The sequence below is a fragment of the Caloenas nicobarica genome, chromosome 19 (genome assembly GCF_036013445.1).
Source record: "Caloenas nicobarica isolate bCalNic1 chromosome 19, bCalNic1.hap1, whole genome shotgun sequence".
In the NCBI taxonomy this organism is placed as follows: Eukaryota; Metazoa; Chordata; class Aves; order Columbiformes; family Columbidae; genus Caloenas; species Caloenas nicobarica.
The window spans coordinates 8952852-8969965 of record NC_088263.1 but is presented as its reverse complement, the minus strand read 5'-3'; the positions used below and the strand labels follow the sequence as shown (position 1 = coordinate 8969965).

The following is a 17114-nucleotide window of genomic DNA, read 5'->3' as shown; positions in this document are numbered from 1 at the left end:
TAGTGCCAAGGGCCCGATCCTGAAGCACTTACGCCATGAGCAACATCGGTCATGCCAGTAATCCTCAGCGGGACTACTCCCAAGATTCATGTTACTTATCGCATAAATATTTACAGGATCGAACCTGGCTGGGAGAGCTCATCCCTTCCAGCCAGGCCAGGCCCAAGGAGATGTCCAGTCTAGCATCTCTGCCTCCAGGCGGGATGCGGGGTTTAACATCGATGGTGTTTAGCCAGTGCCACCATGTTGTTCTGAGCCTACCTAATTTTTGCATGCATGCACGAAGCCTTTCTTCAAGATTTGACACTCTGTTCTGAAGCTCTTCGTAGTCATAGGCGCCAATCTCTTCCTGGAGTTCGTTTAGAACTGACGTCAGATTCTGGACCTCCTCTTTAAACTGCAATACCAATTTTGCATCGGCTTTGTACTCTTCCAACACTGGTATCAAAGGCCTAAGTTCCTCCATTTTCGCTTTTATTGCCTGCAAGGTTAAAATAAGCTCGGTTCAGTGCTATGCGTGCAAAAATCTGCAACACTCTGCCTTGACCTGGTTGCTTCCTACGTGAGTGCAATGTTCATATCCCACAACTATTATCATTAAAATTATTTTTAGTTATTACTTTGGTCCAAATGATGTATTGGAAAGAACATATTAAACAGGCTGCAGAACACCAAAATATTTGGGAAAGGCCTTTATTTGTCATTTTTAGAATGCAACATCTTAGGGTTACATGCTTGAGATCACATACACAAAGAGTTCTTTTTTTTTTCTTTCCAAAAAAATAAAATAAAATAATATATATATGCATTGACAAGGGTTTCAAACTATTCATGAAATGCATCTACAATTGCATGCAAAGGAAGATCTCGGCTGTGTGGTTCAAGGTTCCTTAGTGAGATATGGTGCTAATTTGGAAAATAATCAAAAAAATAAATGCATGGTGCAAAATGCTCTGTGGCCCTCTTTTCATGGTTACATGGGAGTGAACTGCTTCTTCAGTCACTGCAGCATTGAAAAAACTTGCTTTTAAGTTAGCCCTGTAAGCAAGAAAATGAAATACTGTTGAGGATCTAGCTCACTAACCTGCCTTATATAGATAGCCATTCATAGACAAATACTCTTACGGAACTAAAGAGGAAAAAAAAAAAAAACCACAAGAGCTCCAAACCACTCACATTTTAATGCTGGCATTAGCAGAAACAAAATGCTGTGGCTGTTATTTAAAATGGTGCTTTGGCAGCAAATTAGACAAAAATTCCTTACTGGTCTTAGGCATGCTATAAAGAACATAAAAATCAAAGTAATTATCAAATTTATTTTGCAGAAACGAAGACTTTTTTTTTTTCTTTTTTAAATTAAATGAAGGCCTCATTTAAAGGCATGGTATGCAGCATTTTGTTAAAGATGCTTTGCTCCAGCAGCTAATGAGTAGACATAAATATGCATGCACCTACCCGTTAATGAAGCATGTTAGTATACACAGGATACCTGGTGCTGCTTAAATTATTGCACAGTGGCCAAGTTCACAGCGCTCAGGGCTGCGACATTTGTCTGCTGAAGCAGCTCGGGGGCGAACAGGATCAGAAATTGGCCCTCAGCCTCACTTCTCTCCTTCCCATCCCCTCCTATTTAAGTCAAGAGGCTTTTTGCCTCCTGCTATTTGCATGTGGGGAATCGATTTATTTTCTTATTTACTTGCATTTCTTGGTGCAAGCTCCCTGGTAGGCAATGGGGAGGATTAAACTCATCAGAATGGAAGGTGGGGGAAAAGAAAAAAAAAAGAAAAAAAAAAAAAAAAAAGAAACTCATGCTTAAATCAGAGAGATGGTCCTTACATCCAGACTGCAGAGCTAAATTTAGGGTCCTGCAGTAAATGGAGATGGGCAGTGGAGGAGGTGGAGTTGGTGAGAAGTTTTGAGAACCTTCTTCCCAGCTTTTCCTGATGTTATCTTGGTATTTCAGTATTTAACACATCAATTAAAATAATTCTGCTTTAGAACACCAGCCAACTGGGCAGCTTCCTGAGGATGAGGATGGGAATCAGCTGGGTGGGTGATCAGAAATGTCCCCAAATTTCACTAGAAGTCTTCTAGATTTTTTTTAATATCTATTAACCTACAACACTACTAAAATGTAACATTCCAAATATTGCTGACAGCCTCTTTTTGGCAATTTCATTTGCTGTCAATCAAGTTCTTGAAAGTTTGACCATTGCTTGCCATGATGGCTTCATTTAAAAGGCTGATATCTTTACTTCTCGTTTGCATGACACCAGGACAAAACACATATAATCCATCACCAGGTGCTGGCTCTGCTGCCAGCACCATTCCTTCAAAATTGGACATTTGCACATCCTTGAGATGTGCAGTTTGCCAGCCCGAGGACAGCTGCCGTGGTTGTGCTTTTGGGTTTATTTCTGGGGGGGAGTTGATTTCTTTGCTCAATTGCCCCGTTGCTACAACCACCCCAAGGACGGACTTTTCCCCGAGAAGCAGGGAATCCCCCCTCACCCTGATCTCAGCTGCCCTGGGGGTCTCCTCGTAGACCCCCCTCTCATCCTATGCCGCCCTGTGTGGGGCACCCAAGTGGTTCGTGGGGACGGGAACGCAGAGATTTACGCTTTTAGCCTCTAGAAAAATGTTCTGTGGCTGAGGATGCGATGGCACAACCGGGATCTGGCCGTGCTTTGGGGAGGAGGGTGGGCAGCCACCAGCACTGTGCACGACCAGACCAAGAGCTACGTGAGCTCATGGGGACCAGGTCACAGTCCCACGTCCACCATGCCAACCCCCTGGCCACAGCTTCGTTAGAGGATTGGAAAGCAGACATACCTTAAACTGCCTTGCCAGGTGCTGCTTGTGGCTTTCTTCCACTTGTTTAAATTTTGATTCCAGTCCCCTCATCTGGTTTTCCATCTTCTCGACGTACTGTAGGTCTCTCTGAGTCCGCCTGTCCAACACCTCTATCGACTGGGACATGTTTTGCACCTGTCAAATGAGAAGGGACTCATTGAGAAGGTGTTTCTCCGGCAGCCCCGCTCGCATCCCAGTGCCGAACGCTGACCTGTTCCTACACAGTCAACAAAGCTAAAGGGTAATCAGCCTATGCATTATTTACTAGTTCATCAACAGCATCTCATGGTATTATGACCCCACGTTCTAAACCAGAGCAAATTGGTTTCATAAACATTTATTCTGCTGTGCTACAGAGAATAATTTAAAGACTGCACATGCAAATAAGGGCTGCAGTCAAGGCTAAAATGCATCACTCACGATGGCCTCTTTGAGAGGCTGGGATGGCATGAGAGGCTCTTAGTCGAGCAGAAGCACATCTGACTGCGAGAAACACTTCTGAGGTGCACATCATCATTTCCTCCTGCACATAAGTGACACTTACTGATTGCTTAAGTGCAAACTTTACTCCCAGCTAGTAAAAACTTCATTATCCAAACAGCCCTACTGTTTATACAGCATCTGCCACAACAAATGCAGCTGCAGGTGAGGGCATCTGGAAGCCGGGAAGTACCGCGGGAGCTCCCGCTCCGGCTGGTCGCACCGGTACCTGCTGGCTTGGGCGGTTGTGCCGCGTCGGCATCTTTTCCAGCCGACCGACGCCGTATCCCCGTGGCTCCCCGCGCAGCACCCATCTGGCCCCGCCGCAGGAATGATGCAAGAAGGTTGGCTGGGCTCCTCGTGAGAAAAAAAGGTGCGAGGAGGGAGGGAAACGATAGCTAGGCTGACCTGGTTTTGAAGGCTGGCTGCCATCTGATTTATTAAGATACTCCCTTCTCTGGTTTTTCAGGCTAGAAGAAGGTAAATGAAGCTCTGACTTAAGCAAGCACCTAATCACCTGTTTAGCAATGGGTGTAGTTTAAGGTCTTTGCATCAAGGACGGTTGTGTTTGCACCGTGGTTTGTACATTACACGGCTCAGCCCACGACTGGTGCTCCTGCCACTGCTGCGATACCCACAGAAATAAAGCCATCGGCATCGGGAGGGATGACGTTTGTGTTTAAAATGAATCAGGCATCTGAGCGTGCTGCTGCGTCATGGCCCGAGCTAAAGGCATCCTGGTTCAAGACTCTTCATCTGTGGGTGTCTGAGCAAAACCCAAACGTGAGCCAGAGCCGTCTCTGCGGATCCGCCCCGAGATGCTTCCCAGAGCCCATCCTCCCAGCCACGCGCAGACAAGCCGGGATGGGGGAAGAACGGTGCAAGTGCGATATTGCCTCCAGCAAATGACACTGGGCTGCTGTGACTTACCTGGAGTGACAGAGCGAGGGGACGGCGGGACACCCGCACGCAGCCGGGTCTCGGAGACCACTCGCTGCAACCAGCACAGGTCAAATGCCAACTTTGGCGTGTGCGTCCCTGAAGGGATCAAAATGCCTATTGCTCATGCACAATGACAAGAAGACTATTACAGGGAACTATTAAAAATGTATGGACAACCTATATTTCAAAGGCCAACAGTGAGGAAACATTTTGTACAACCAGTACAACTGCTCCAGGGGTCTGATGGTCTGCCTCAGCAAAGGTGAAGCTATTTTCAGTCTCCAAGTCCCAACACATCACTCGGAGATGGACCAGCACCCATCCTGACTGCCACCCAGGACCTGCTCAGGGAGGTGTGAGGAGCAGGGAAGAGCAGAACAAGACCCTCTTGGTTTGAAGAGAAGAGAAAACCTGCCAGGGGTACGGGAGCTCTCAGCAGACACGGTTGGGTGCTAATTCACCTGGGCTGGATGGGGAGGAGTTTGAAGACCTCTCTCTACCCCGAGGCAGGAGAATAGAAGTCTTAGACAAGCATGACTGGTCTGCAGATATTTTTATCCTGGTAATCCAGTCTATCTTCCTTTGAATCAACCAGTATCTACACAGCAGAGCTGTTCCAACTGATTGGAATAGGAATGACTTGTAGGGATTGTACGAAATTGGCCACATTTATTCCACTAATGCCTAACCCTAATTAAAGGTCAAGCTGCAAGTAATCAGAAAAGAGCATTTCTGTAGCGATCCACTGGTATGTGACCCTGCAGGGGCTGAGCGAGGCTATGGGGGGCTCCTTACGCTGTCTCTTGGGCGGTGGGGAGGGAGAGACAGACTCCGCTAGGAAATGAATCACAGCATCTCACTCCGGCTTCTGCTCTGAATCACCCCTGGAGGAGCCTCCCTCTCGCCTGCCTGCAGAGGAAAATAGTCTCCTCACACGGCTCTAAACTGAGACGCCTAAAATTAGCTGCTGTGCTATTTCGGGGATGTGTTTTACAAGCCCAGGCTCTCGCTATTTGTGGCCCGTGCTGTTTTCAACCAGGCAAGATTCTGGCCAGACTTGTACAAAGTCAGTCTCCATCATTCCTGATCTCTGACAGTAACGTGTGCTTCATCAGCTGAAGATCTACTTGTTTTCCTTCATTAGCATATTAAGCCCTTGATCCAGCAAAGTACTTTGGCACATGATTAGATTTCAATGAGCCTGTTCATGCTTAAACTTAAGCATGTACATAAGTGCTCTAATGAACCGAGACTGAAGGATATTGTCTCTCAAATTTCCTCAGCTTCATCCATTAACCACTATCCTCAAATATCAGCTAAAATGCTTTTTGCCTCCATTGGTGGAACATGCACTCTTAATATGAAACCTCATTTTCCATCAAGCTAATGGGAGAGAGATACCTGCGATTGTCTCGGGGAAGAGTTAATTTTAGCATTTGAAATAGAAAATTGATACAAATGAAACTTCCAGTACTGTTCTTGTCATCTTGCTTCAGAATTAAACCAGAGTAATGGAGCGTCAATATTGGTTTGACAAGCCTAGTGAGATTTGGATAGTCAAAGCCATGGTTTAAGCCCTGCTCAGGCTCAAAAGAGCTGTTCTAAGCCCATTTTGGGGTTTGAATTGGGATGAATCTTTAGCTTTGGGTATCCAGACAAACTGGCGGAGCAATACAATGAGGCATCTTGAGGCAGATTTTCATGGTCTAGAGGAAGAACTGGGAAAGAGATGGACTCAGCTGATGGACCAGGACATGAAAAGTTCATCATATAAGGTCTGTAGAAGGCACAGTGAAGCCTGAGAAGAAATGTCGTTGTCCTCCCTATATACAACCCAAAGCGAATATCAAAGGAACAAAAAGAACTGTTTAATCTGGAAATCGGTGCTGGCAAAGAACAAGAATTGGCAGGAAAATGGCTTAAGTATCAGAGGAGGAAGCCTTCCCAGATAACAGGTCCAAAAAAAAAAAAACAAACCTCCGTTTGAAGATAAAACATAATCTGTTTATGACTAGGATTTAGGTGATGCCTTGGTTTGAATGCGGTCCAAGGCCTGGCCTCAGCACCTGACACACGAGAGGCTGGAAGGACTCGGTGCGCTCCAGCCAAAGATGAGCTCAGCCACCTCGGTGCCGCGCCAGGGCTGCACCGGCTGTGCGGTGGCCCTGGCTCCTCGTCCCCCGCCACCGCCTGCTCTTGACGCTGACGGGGTGCCCAGGATTCTCTCGCAAGCAGCATGAGCTGCAGTTTCTGTGCCTGTGCCCATGTGTTGAGTGTCAACGGGGTCTTGGCAGCTTTGAGCCTCCAAGTACATTCAGCTGCTGAAGCCTCTGTGCAGAGATTTTCCACTGAAGACGCTGTAATTGGTTTGTGTACACACACACACACACACACACACACACAGAGAAATACAGGTTCTCCCTCGCCCGTAAAAACACCACCTTATTATTTCCATAGGTGAATTCCAGGTCTCCTCTTTTGAAAACCTAAACACAACTATCTCTTTGACACATTATGCTGCTTCATCTGCTGGCAGAGAGAAATCAGGAGCTGCAAGTTTTCCCCATCTCAAAGCTAGAGTTAAAATGCCAGATGAGGGAAGGAGTTTTCAGGTTTGAAATCCTTCCTGGAAAGCTGGAAGCTCCTCTCTGCCATTGCATTTTCCTACAGGGATTATAATTTCAGCCTTCGTCAAGATCAGGTGTCTGGCACTAAGAGCCCATTCTTTATTTTGGGGTTTTCATATAGGTTAGCATAGGAGTGAGATGCAGACGGATTATCAGGCAGGTAACATATCCCCAGAACACATGCCTTGAAATTCCGCTCCTCCCTCACTTTATTCATTGGCAGCCAGAAAGCTGCAGAAGGGGAAAAAAAAAAAAAAAAAAAAAAAAATCACCGAGCACTTTCAGCCTCCGCACGGGAAGTGATGTTATCCCAGGTCTCGTATGCCCAACTCACCCGTCCATTAGCAGAGGGCATTGGGTCAGATCCTGCTCGTTTAATGCATACGAGTAGTTCTGGGAACACAACAGCTCTCGGACGCCTGTGTCAGCTGCTGATATAATTCCTGCTGCCTCTCAGACAAATGTGCTGTTGGACCGATTGCTGTTATTGCTTAGAGAAATAAAAGCTTGAGTGGGATTATTTATAGAAGCCTCTGACATACCGAAGGATTGTTTTAGGGCTAAATGTTTCCTGCCTTGCTTTATTGTCCTTATCACATAGGAAAATGAGTTAAGTGTAGGTTTAATATTGTTATGAGTGACTAATATATCAACTTCCCGAAAGCAGTAGGATAAAAATTATTTTGTCATGCACAACACATGCCAACATAGCATTAGGGCATGAGGGATAATTAAATCTCAAGCACAGGAGTCCACTCCTATTTTAAAGAGAAGAGCACCGTTTCACACGAAACAGCATTTCTTCAATGAAATCTATTATCTGGAAAATTTCTTGTTATCGGGAATGTTTCCCTAATGAGATTCTTTGATCTCTTTGGACAGCAGACTATTAAAAACTAATCAAGTGGATGTCAGCATTAGAAAGAAAACCACTAACTGTCATTTCTGTGCTATTTGATGTCGACAGCTTGTACTGTTTTATTTGACCTTTTTAATATCAGCTTGGCTAGGAATGCAGGGGCTTTGGGTTTTTAATTCTATCTTCTCTCATCTTGTTGAGGCTCATCGTTTGAAACTGCTTGTGTTAGCATAATGAAAAAAGGAGTAAATAGTAAATTACTTTTTTTTTTTTTTTTTTTTGCAATGTGGTTCAATATTTTTGCTTTGATCTCAGCAGTTTTAACCTGACCTTAGGCCATGGTCCATTTTTCCTCTGTGCCTCACAAACACTTAGAGATTTATCCTCCTGACTGCAGCAGATTATTCCCCACTACACCCATGGGGACGGCTACGGCACAGCAGGGCTGGCCCAAGGGGTTCGTCTTCCCTGGAAACCAAGGCTCAGCACAGCCTGCTCAGGTTTTTACCCCCCAATAACATGCCAAACCAAACCACCTTTCCCAGAAGGGTTCAACCGTTACCTTTTCTAATAGTTGTCTCAGCTGCTTTGTCCTGGCATCACGCGAGCACATCGTCTGTTGAGGTGCCACCACTGTGCATATACAACGTCCCTCGCTATCTTGGGCAGAGCTGTAGACCTGCCAGCTTTCCTCTGGGTTGGTAGGCAACACCTAATTAACACAGGGAAAGACGGGTTAAGTAAATGAGGGGAGGCCTGGCGGGGGGGTGGGAGGTGAAGGGGGCTGAGTGGGGGAAGCCGTGGGGATGCGGGGGATACTGGAGCTGTGCTGGAAGCAAAGGGAGGCTCCTCCGAGGGCCCAGCTGGTGGAATTCACTTGCAATGCAAAAATATGGATTGGGGACAAAGGAAAAAAAAAAAAAGGGTCTGAAAAGCGGGGCGAGAGCCGAAGCAACATGGCAACGCCAGTGGGAAAGTACGGACATGAAGAAATCCAGGAAGCGGCAAGGGCTGTAGTGAGCTGTAAGGAACCGAGCGCTCGTGGTGGGGAACCCGCTGCCCGGCTGTCATTGCAAACCCCTCGACTTCTCCTTGGCACCATGAGGAGGACGTGCCCGAGCTACCAGTGAGGAATAGGTGTCCTGGCTGAGGGCTGAGCAGCGGTCACGGTGTATTTGCAGAGCTCTCCCAGAGCAGCAGGAAAACCAGCTTTTCTGAGCTGGTACACCGGGAGTTACATTTTCCCCCCTTCTCCGCCAGACTCTCCTGGAGATGGGGAGCTTCAGCAGGACAACCACTTCCCTGCAAATGTTCTGGGGTCCTGGGCAGGGAAAGCCCCAGCCAGGCACACCAGCAAGGAAGGGATGTGGTCCAGAGGGTATGATCAGCATCTCAGCCTGAGCTTCCAGGACAGACCGCGGAAAGGGAGCGCAGCCACAAACACAGCACGTTCCCCAGTCCCGCTCATGCTCTCCAAACCTCTCAGATCTTAATTTTCCTTTGATCTCGCAGCACTTTGCAAAATACGTCATTTAATTACAATTCAGCCTCCGACCGCTTTGAAGGTAGCACTGTTTTGCCAACCAGAAAGGAAACGTTCTCTTCACTATTTCAATCGATTACAAATAACCTTGCAAATACCCATGTTGACAGACATGCGCTAACAGAGACGGCTAGGCACACAATTTGATTCTCTAGCTAAAACAACGGGGGGAAAAAAAAAATAATGCGTCTCATAATCCCTTGTAACATGGAAAAAAAAAAAAATCTCAGCTTCATTCATAGGCAGCAGAACCACTACATGAAATACTCGTCTTGAAACTGCAGAGCTTGTAATACGTTGGCTGTTTCAGAAGGCGCAAGCATACAGCCTGGAGGCAAAAGGTGCCCATTTTTCCCTGCTAAGGCAAGACGGACGGACGGATTGTTTTTCTCAGCTATTTCCAACGTGGCAAGACCAGGCACCGTCTCAGCCCTTCAGCAAAACAGGGACAGGAAACATACGGTACGACCAAAATAACACCGCAACTTCACCGCATTTCGCACCCCATTAACGACTATTGATTAAAGGCGAGGACGCGAATGAGATCTCGCACCTGCTGTCCCAAAGCTGCTTCACCCAGCGACTGCAAAGCAGCGACGAGGGAAACTTTGCAACCCTTTGGCTGAAGACACAGGGGGGCACCCGTGTCGCCCCCCAGCCCAGCCCCCATCTCTTGCATTTCGCAAGCGATGTCCCCCCATCATCACCCCAAAGGGCGGCGGCTCTGCCTCCCTCTGCAGCCGGGGGGGCTCCTGCAGGGCCTGCCGGCGGGAGCGGGAAGGCGGCAGGGAGGGAGCCACACGGCCGGGGAGCTCCCGGGAGCACGGGGGGCAAGAAGGGATTTAGGCAGCCCAGGGGAGACCCAGGCGAGGAGGGACGGGGCGGCCGCAGGGGAGCGGGGCGCAGCCGCTCCGGCAGGCGGGGATGCTCCGGGCAGCCGGGCGCCCCCCCGCCCGCCGCCCCCCGCACTTACTCCCGTGCTGCGGTCCAAGGTGCCGCCCGTGGCCGCCGTGAGTTTGGTGGTGTTGAGCCCCACGAGAGAGGGCAGCGTCTGCGACATCCAGTTGGTGATCATGGCCATGGTGCTGAGGACGACTCCAATCTTCAGTAAAGGCACAGACATGTCTGCGGGGGGGAGCGCCAAGCACCCTTCATTCTGCACCGGCGCCGGGCTCCATGCCGCTGGGGACGGGCTGCACCAGCCGCCCGGCCGCCGCCGCCGCTCGCCGCCGGCCCATCGTCCGTCGCCGCCCCGCCGCGGCCCTGCCCGGCGCTGGCGATGGTGCTGCCGGTGCCTGTGCCGGTGTCGCCGGTGCCGGAGCGGTGCTGCCTCCCCTGCACCCGCCGGGCGCGCCCCAGCCGGAGCCGAGCGAGCGGCTGCAGGAGGCGAGACGGGGACGGGACCGCGGCGGGAGGGAGAAAAAGAGGGAGGGGCGGGGGGGGCGTGAGCGCCGCGGAGCGCCCAGCCGGAGCGACTGCGGAGGGCGGGGGGCAGAGAGGAGGGAGAAGGGATTTGGGGAGGGAGGAACGAAGGGGAGGAGAGATTTAAGGGAGGGATTTATTTTTTTTTTTTTGGTGGAGGGGGGAAGATTTGAGGAAGGGGAGCGGAGGGGAAGAGAGGAGAAAAGATTTGGGGAGAAAAGATCTGGGGAGAGGGGGAGAGGGAAGAAGGACTTTGGGGAAGGGAGAGTAAAGTTTGGGGAGAGGGGAAAAAAATGGGGGAAAAGGAAAAAATGATTTGGGGGGACGGACAAATTGGGTGAGGTGGGGAAAAGATTCGGGGAGAGAGGAAAAGAATTTGGGAGGAGGCGGCAAAGATTTGGGGAGGGAGGAGAAGGGGGCGGGGGGGCGGCCCCCCCGCTGCGGCGGGGCAGCGCCCCCTGCTGGCTGCCGGCGGCACCGCCGGGCGCCGTGCGGGACCGGGGTCGATCGATGCTCGGTCCGGAGGGGCCGCGGCGAACGGGGGACAGAGGGAGCCGCTGCCAGGCAGGGGGCTTGGGGAGCAGCATTCCCCGCTGCGGCGCACGCAGGGCTGCGCCACTCCCGCACAAACCCACGAGGTGTGGGACCGAGGTGGGGGCACATGGTGGTCCCCAAGCCTGCGGTCTTCCCAGGCTGTGGGTCATCAGAGCATCTCCCGTATCTCCACTTGTCCCTTCACCACATTCTGCAACCTTTTTCCATCAGCACGAGGGATGCAATACACTTATGTTAAACCAAAATGCCCAGAAACTCTGCCCTGGAGCTGGCAGCCCCATTCTTGCCCTAACGCTGCTCTTGCCCCAACGCTGCTCTTGCCCCATTCCCAGCAGGCAGGGCTGCACGGACACGAGAGACGGGACAGCATCCAACACTGCCAGAGCATCCCACTCCAGAATTCAAAAAAACCTCTTGGCTTTCTGTGGCTGGTGCAGCTCCGAGGCAAACCCTAACAGGACCTTACTCCTACCTGGGATCATCCCAGCACCCTCCAGCTCTGCTGCTCTGGGTAAAGGGAGCAGGGACAGGTGGCAGCCAAGTGGAGCTGGTTCTGCAGAGAGCGCTGAGGACTTTCTGTTAAAGCACTGAAAGCACATTTAGCAAGTCCACCAGGTGGAGGAAAAGAGATGAGTTTGAGTACGAGTGCTGATGCCAGGTTGGATCCTGTCCCTCCGACAAGGCGGTGGCAGAATCAGACGCTGGCAGCTGGGAGGCAGCGGCTGGTGCATGTCACAGGCTACAGCCACGAAATGCCATTCCCTTCCCTCACTTCCCAGCACCCTCAAACAGCATCACCCCTGCCCTTTCCCCATGCTCCAGCCAGACCAGCTCTCATCTGGCTAAGTCAGCCAACTGACAGGTCAATCTGCTGCTGAAATCAGTAAGAAAACACTCCTGCCCTCCAAATGTGACACTGTTCTGCGCAGGGTTCCCAAAGCAGATGAACCCCATGGAATTTGTTTCACCCAGCCCAGGCATCCTTTGCATGGCACAACTGTCGTCAGGTCGTGCCGTGTTGTGCCTGAGGAGGTGGTCAGCACCAAGGAGGTGTTCCAGCTGTGGTTGTAGGAACAGGGTCATTAGGCAAAGGCCTCAGACAGCTTCAATCTTTCAGAATGAATCACAGCTCCTCGTTTTGTTCCAGTTCAGCCCGTTCTGCTTTAACAGGTGCTTATGTTGTGCTCAGCACTGTAGCAGCCGAGACCCTGATTGCTTCTCTGATTTCATACCATATAAAACACTTGAGTGCTGCACTTAAATCATCTTAATGTTCATTTTGAAACAGAGTTTGTAAGTAAAGTTTGTCCCTCCTATTTGTCTACTCCAAACACATACAAAGGCAATTACACCTACAGATACGTTGTTATTTAAAATGGTATTCAGCAGGGTAAGAAGCACTCCTCTGCCTTGCTCCGGATTCCACCTGGGCTAACGAAAGACTCATTTCCTACCAGTGCACGCAGGAAATTTAATTCATATGCCCTTCAAATGCTTTGCAATGATTAAGGCTTCTGCAGACAGGGACAGCGAGAGGAGCAGCAGCCACAAGTCCCTGCTAAGGAGGGGGCCCGTTATTGGGAATATTTCCGCAGCACCCAGCGCAGAGGGTCTGTGCAGGCGGGGGGAGGCAGCAGCAGTCAGGAGAGCTGCTCCACATCCCTGCAGCAAAACCCTTCATGTCAGCTGAAACAGGGGCTGTGGCTGTAACAACGGGAAAGAGAAATCCAGGTGATTTTCTTCCTTCCTCTTGCTTCCAGTGGCTACGAAATAGCCAAAAGCAGCGCGTTTTTGGGAGTCTTCGCTGGTGAGATAAAGGGAGTTACGGCAGGGACATCACAAGACGGGCTGTTCTTCCATACCTGTTCAGAAAGTTCAGCCACTCGACGCATTAATGACCTGCATGGGGAGCAGGGTGGCCCTGAGCCCGTAGGGTATGACCTGTGCTGGCAGAGCCACAGCCTGTCCCCAGAACATCAGGCTGCCCGTGACAAGCTGAGCCCACATCAGCCGGTCCCCAGCAGAGACCTGATGAGAAAGAGGCTCCCAGAAATGCCGCTATTTCCATTTTTTAGGGACGAAGGGTTATTCAGCGGGAAGAGGCGGCGGTCAGTGCTGTGCAATGACATGCTGCTGGTCACCTCGTGCTGTGTCGGGTCATGGGCATCAAGCAGGAAAATTACCTCTGTCATCTCAGTGCTTGAAGTGGGTGATGTGCAAACATGGAAACCTCTTCCCTACCCTAATGATTTTCTCGCTTGCAGAAGCTCAGCATGGCAACAAAATGAAACACAGGCAGCAAAAAACCAGAAGGGACCTGAACTTGATGTGGGAGACACGATGTTGCCCTTATTCATGCTCTAGCAAACCAGAAGAAACACCAGCAAAATCAAGAAGGAGGAGACTCAGGTGACACTGTTTGACCTGAGAGCATTCACTGAGGGGCCTTTCCAGAGCAAAGCAGGATCCATCCTTAAAAAGAGCCACTTTTCCTTATAACATCTGAAGAAATCTGTTCCGTACCAGTTCTGCTGAACTGATTGAATTCACCTTTCTCCTGATCAATGCACAGGGCATTGCCTTGCAAAAAAACCTCCTGATGTCACTGAGTTTGTCTTGTCCTGATGCATTTGCTACGGTCGCCCTCCCCACAAGAGCAGGGGGTGCAAATGTGCCCTCTCGGTGCCTCTCCTGCAGCGAGAAAATAGCAGGAACAGATGAACTGCTAGGGAACAAAAGATCCTATTTGCATGCATATATTCTGAGCAGAGAATGAGGAGGAATGATAGATAAAAGCAAAGAATACGGTCTTCCAAAATAGCTACTTGGTGGAAAATTCTGCTGCTGGGAAGTGATAATGTGAAATGGGACTGTCTGCCTGAAGGAGCCCTACAAGGGTCAAGGTTTGCAAACATGGCCAACTCCTCTGTGTGTGCGCGCACAGGACATGATGGTCATTGTCTCCCTCTCCTGGCTGGTTCAGAGAAGAGATGCTGAAGTTTCTGTTGCTCCCAAGCTTAGGTGGCGATGGTGTCTGAAGACCCCAGTCAGAGAACTCCTATTTCATGCACGGTGAGAGGACGAGATCTGCTTCAAAATACATACACCTGTATTTTAACAGCCTCGAACCTTGCTGTTGCTCCAAGCTGGCTCAGTAAATGCTGGAGGCACCTCAGCTAACACCTGACATCTCCAGCGAGGAGGACGCGTCCAGCTGGCTGGCTGATGGAGGGCAGTGCCCCAGGCACCTTCCGAGGGCCGGCAGCTCCTGCCTGGGGAGCGCAGGGCTCAGGAATTTCCCAGGGCACTCAGGCCAGTCCTGGGATTGCTCCGGTGCCTGGGACAGCCCATACTCCAGCTCTTTCCGACTCCTCTCTGCACTGGAGCCTTGCGAGACGCGCCATGTCCTCTGGCCAGGGGCTGTGAGAAAGGTCTTGTCCTTTCCAGCAGGACCTCTCTGTGTCACTTCAGGAACCCTCCTTAGACACTTAGACTGACTTTTCTCCAAATCTCCCTCCTGTAGGTAATGGAGGGGCTCTGAACCAGCATCTGGAGGACTCTCTGCCTCCACTGCCTCTCTTCATCCCTCCTGGAGTCCTGACCGATGCTGCCCCAGTCCCTGTTGCTGCCGCGTTCCTGAGTGAATGACGACATTTCTCATCCCTCTCCCAACTCAGCAAACGTTCACCCCCTTCCCTCACATTCCTTATTACCTGGGCTTGTGGCAGGAGGTATCCGAAATCCCTCTGCACCAGCCTGTATTCAGCAGGGGGCTGTGAACGGTGCCAGGCAGCAGAGACGCCCCCCCCAGCCCAGAAGGCAGCGTGGGCAACTTCATCTCATTAAGGAACATACACTTTGTACCCATCACCTCTGGAGCATGCGACAGTCTTCTGTTGCATTTGCCATGGGGCATCTGTCTCTCAGCAGGTCACGACTGCCGCAGCAATAAATGGTACCAGGTTTCCCTGATTTTTGGCTCTGACCTCCAAATATCCTTGTCCTTTGGGCTGGTTTTGTCACTACCTGTGCTACCATCACTCACACAAGCCTCAGCCTCGGAGCTGCACCCTGTTACCTCAGCACCATACCAAGGCAGAACAAACTCTTCCCCTCCCGTTATGGACAGATGGGGAAAGCAAAGGAAGGAAGAAAACAGCAATTCGAGCCCCCAGAGTGCTTTGGAAACAGCGACCACGATGCCGCGGATCACTGCCAGCTCCTGGTGGGACTTTGTGTGAAAGCACCTGTGCCTGGTGCTGAGCTCAGCTCCAGGAGCGGCCTCGTTTCAGGATCAGGCACCTCAACACGCCCTGGAAAGTTCACCCCGAGCTACAGACACTGGGACCTCTCCTTCCACGCACAAAACGCTCCGCAACCTTCCCTTTTGTCATCTGCACGGCGCGTGGGAACGCTGCAGCAAAAGGAACACGCTTCTTATGTTACACTAGAACAGAATAATCCCCTTTGCAGGTCTTCACTCTGCTAAATCTGTGTTTAGCTAAAGCTGCTCTTGACATGAAACTCCTGCTCTACCAGCGAGTGCCAATCCGTGTCAGAGCCTCTGGGCAAGACCAGAGCCCATTAAAGTCGGCGCAGGTTCCGCCGGCGTGTCAGCGGCTTCCTGTTACTCGGATGTTTTGGTTGGGGATGATGATTTTTTTGACGTATTTCCCTGGGTCAGTCGCACACGCCTCCAGTCAGAAAGTGCCTTTACACTGAAACACTTGTTCTGCGTGTTGCTCGCTAGAAAACACGGCATCGCTCCAGGGGCGCTCGCTGCTGCGCTCCTGGACCGAGGGCTGGCATGAGCCGTCCCCCCGCTGTTATCCTTCCAGGAGATCTTCTGCGTTTTGGCTGGTTTTGAATGCTGGAGGCTGGGAGCCAGGACCTGGGTCCTGTACACGGGAGAAAGGTTCCCAGGGCCAAAACCCAGGACAAAAACCAGCCTGGAGGCTGAGAGCGGGGTCCTGGGCTTGGCTCTGGGAGGGCAGTGGCAAGCAATGGCTACAGTCTACGAAAGAAGGAAAAAAAAAAAAAAAAAATCAAGATTTTGAGGTGCTCTTCCCCTACAAGTGGGATTTGCTGGTGCTAAGACACATCTCAGGCTCTGTGCCTCAGTTTCCCCAAGTGCCTCATCTGCTTTTTGGGGGACTTGCTTGACTGATTCCACCTCTCAGGTATCTCCCTGCCCACCTGGGTCTTCCAAAGAGCCCAACTGAGGCTCCTCCTGAGACTCCTCGAGTGTTCCTGTTCCTGCTATGTTCCTTTTTGTTCACAGCTTCGCCACAGCAAAGCCAACACTTACCACTCATAACTCGAGAATTAGCTTTTTCCACTGTCACCGCAGTCTACAGCCTTCATCTGTCTAACTCACTCAGATAGTAATTAGTTTTGTATTACTTTACGCAGTGATGCTAATACTGATTACAAGGCCTGATAACCTGAGTAATAAATAAGACCCAGGGCTGAAAATTACCTTTCTTTTTTATTGGTTAAAGCTGAAGTTAGTGAAATGAGACACAAATTGGCTTATGAGATGAGGCAGCTGCCTCCTGTTACAGGCTGCGGATTTGCAGCTTAATCCTACGAGTTTCTCCCTGACAAGGGAGGGAAGAGCCCGGCCGGCAAACGGGGCACTGGGAACATCGCCATGGATGGAGGGGACCAGCACAGCCAGACTGGATGCTGCCGGGGGCAGGGGAGTGCTCCTCTGAAAACAGCCCTGAGAGGGACCCGATGTGCTTTTTCAGGAAAATCAATGGAATTTTTATTTATTTCTTTTAGAAGCCCTAAATGTTTGATAACTGCCTGCTCCAGCAAGGTATTTCTT

At 50.5% G+C, this 17114-nt stretch overlaps 1 protein-coding gene across 2 annotated transcripts in view; it reads right to left on the bottom strand.

The window, feature by feature from the left end:
* The window catches only part of OLFM1 (olfactomedin 1), a 30709-nt gene that overhangs the window by 9861 nt on the left and 3734 nt on the right, over positions 1-17114 (bottom strand). Inside the window, exons 1-4 of one of the 2 annotated variants that reach the window (XM_065648468.1) lie at positions 10278-10812; positions 8324-8473; positions 2833-2988; positions 262-481 (exon numbers count right to left, since the gene is read on the bottom strand). In XM_065648468.1, the coding sequence (XP_065504540.1) occupies positions 262-481; positions 2833-2988; positions 8324-8473; positions 10278-10427 (676 nt within the window). In that variant the 5' untranslated portion in view covers positions 10428-10812. Of the gene's footprint in view, positions 1-261; positions 482-2832; positions 2989-8323; positions 8474-10277; positions 10813-17114 lie in introns of those variants that run through there. The other variant, XM_065648469.1, reaches the window with a different exon arrangement.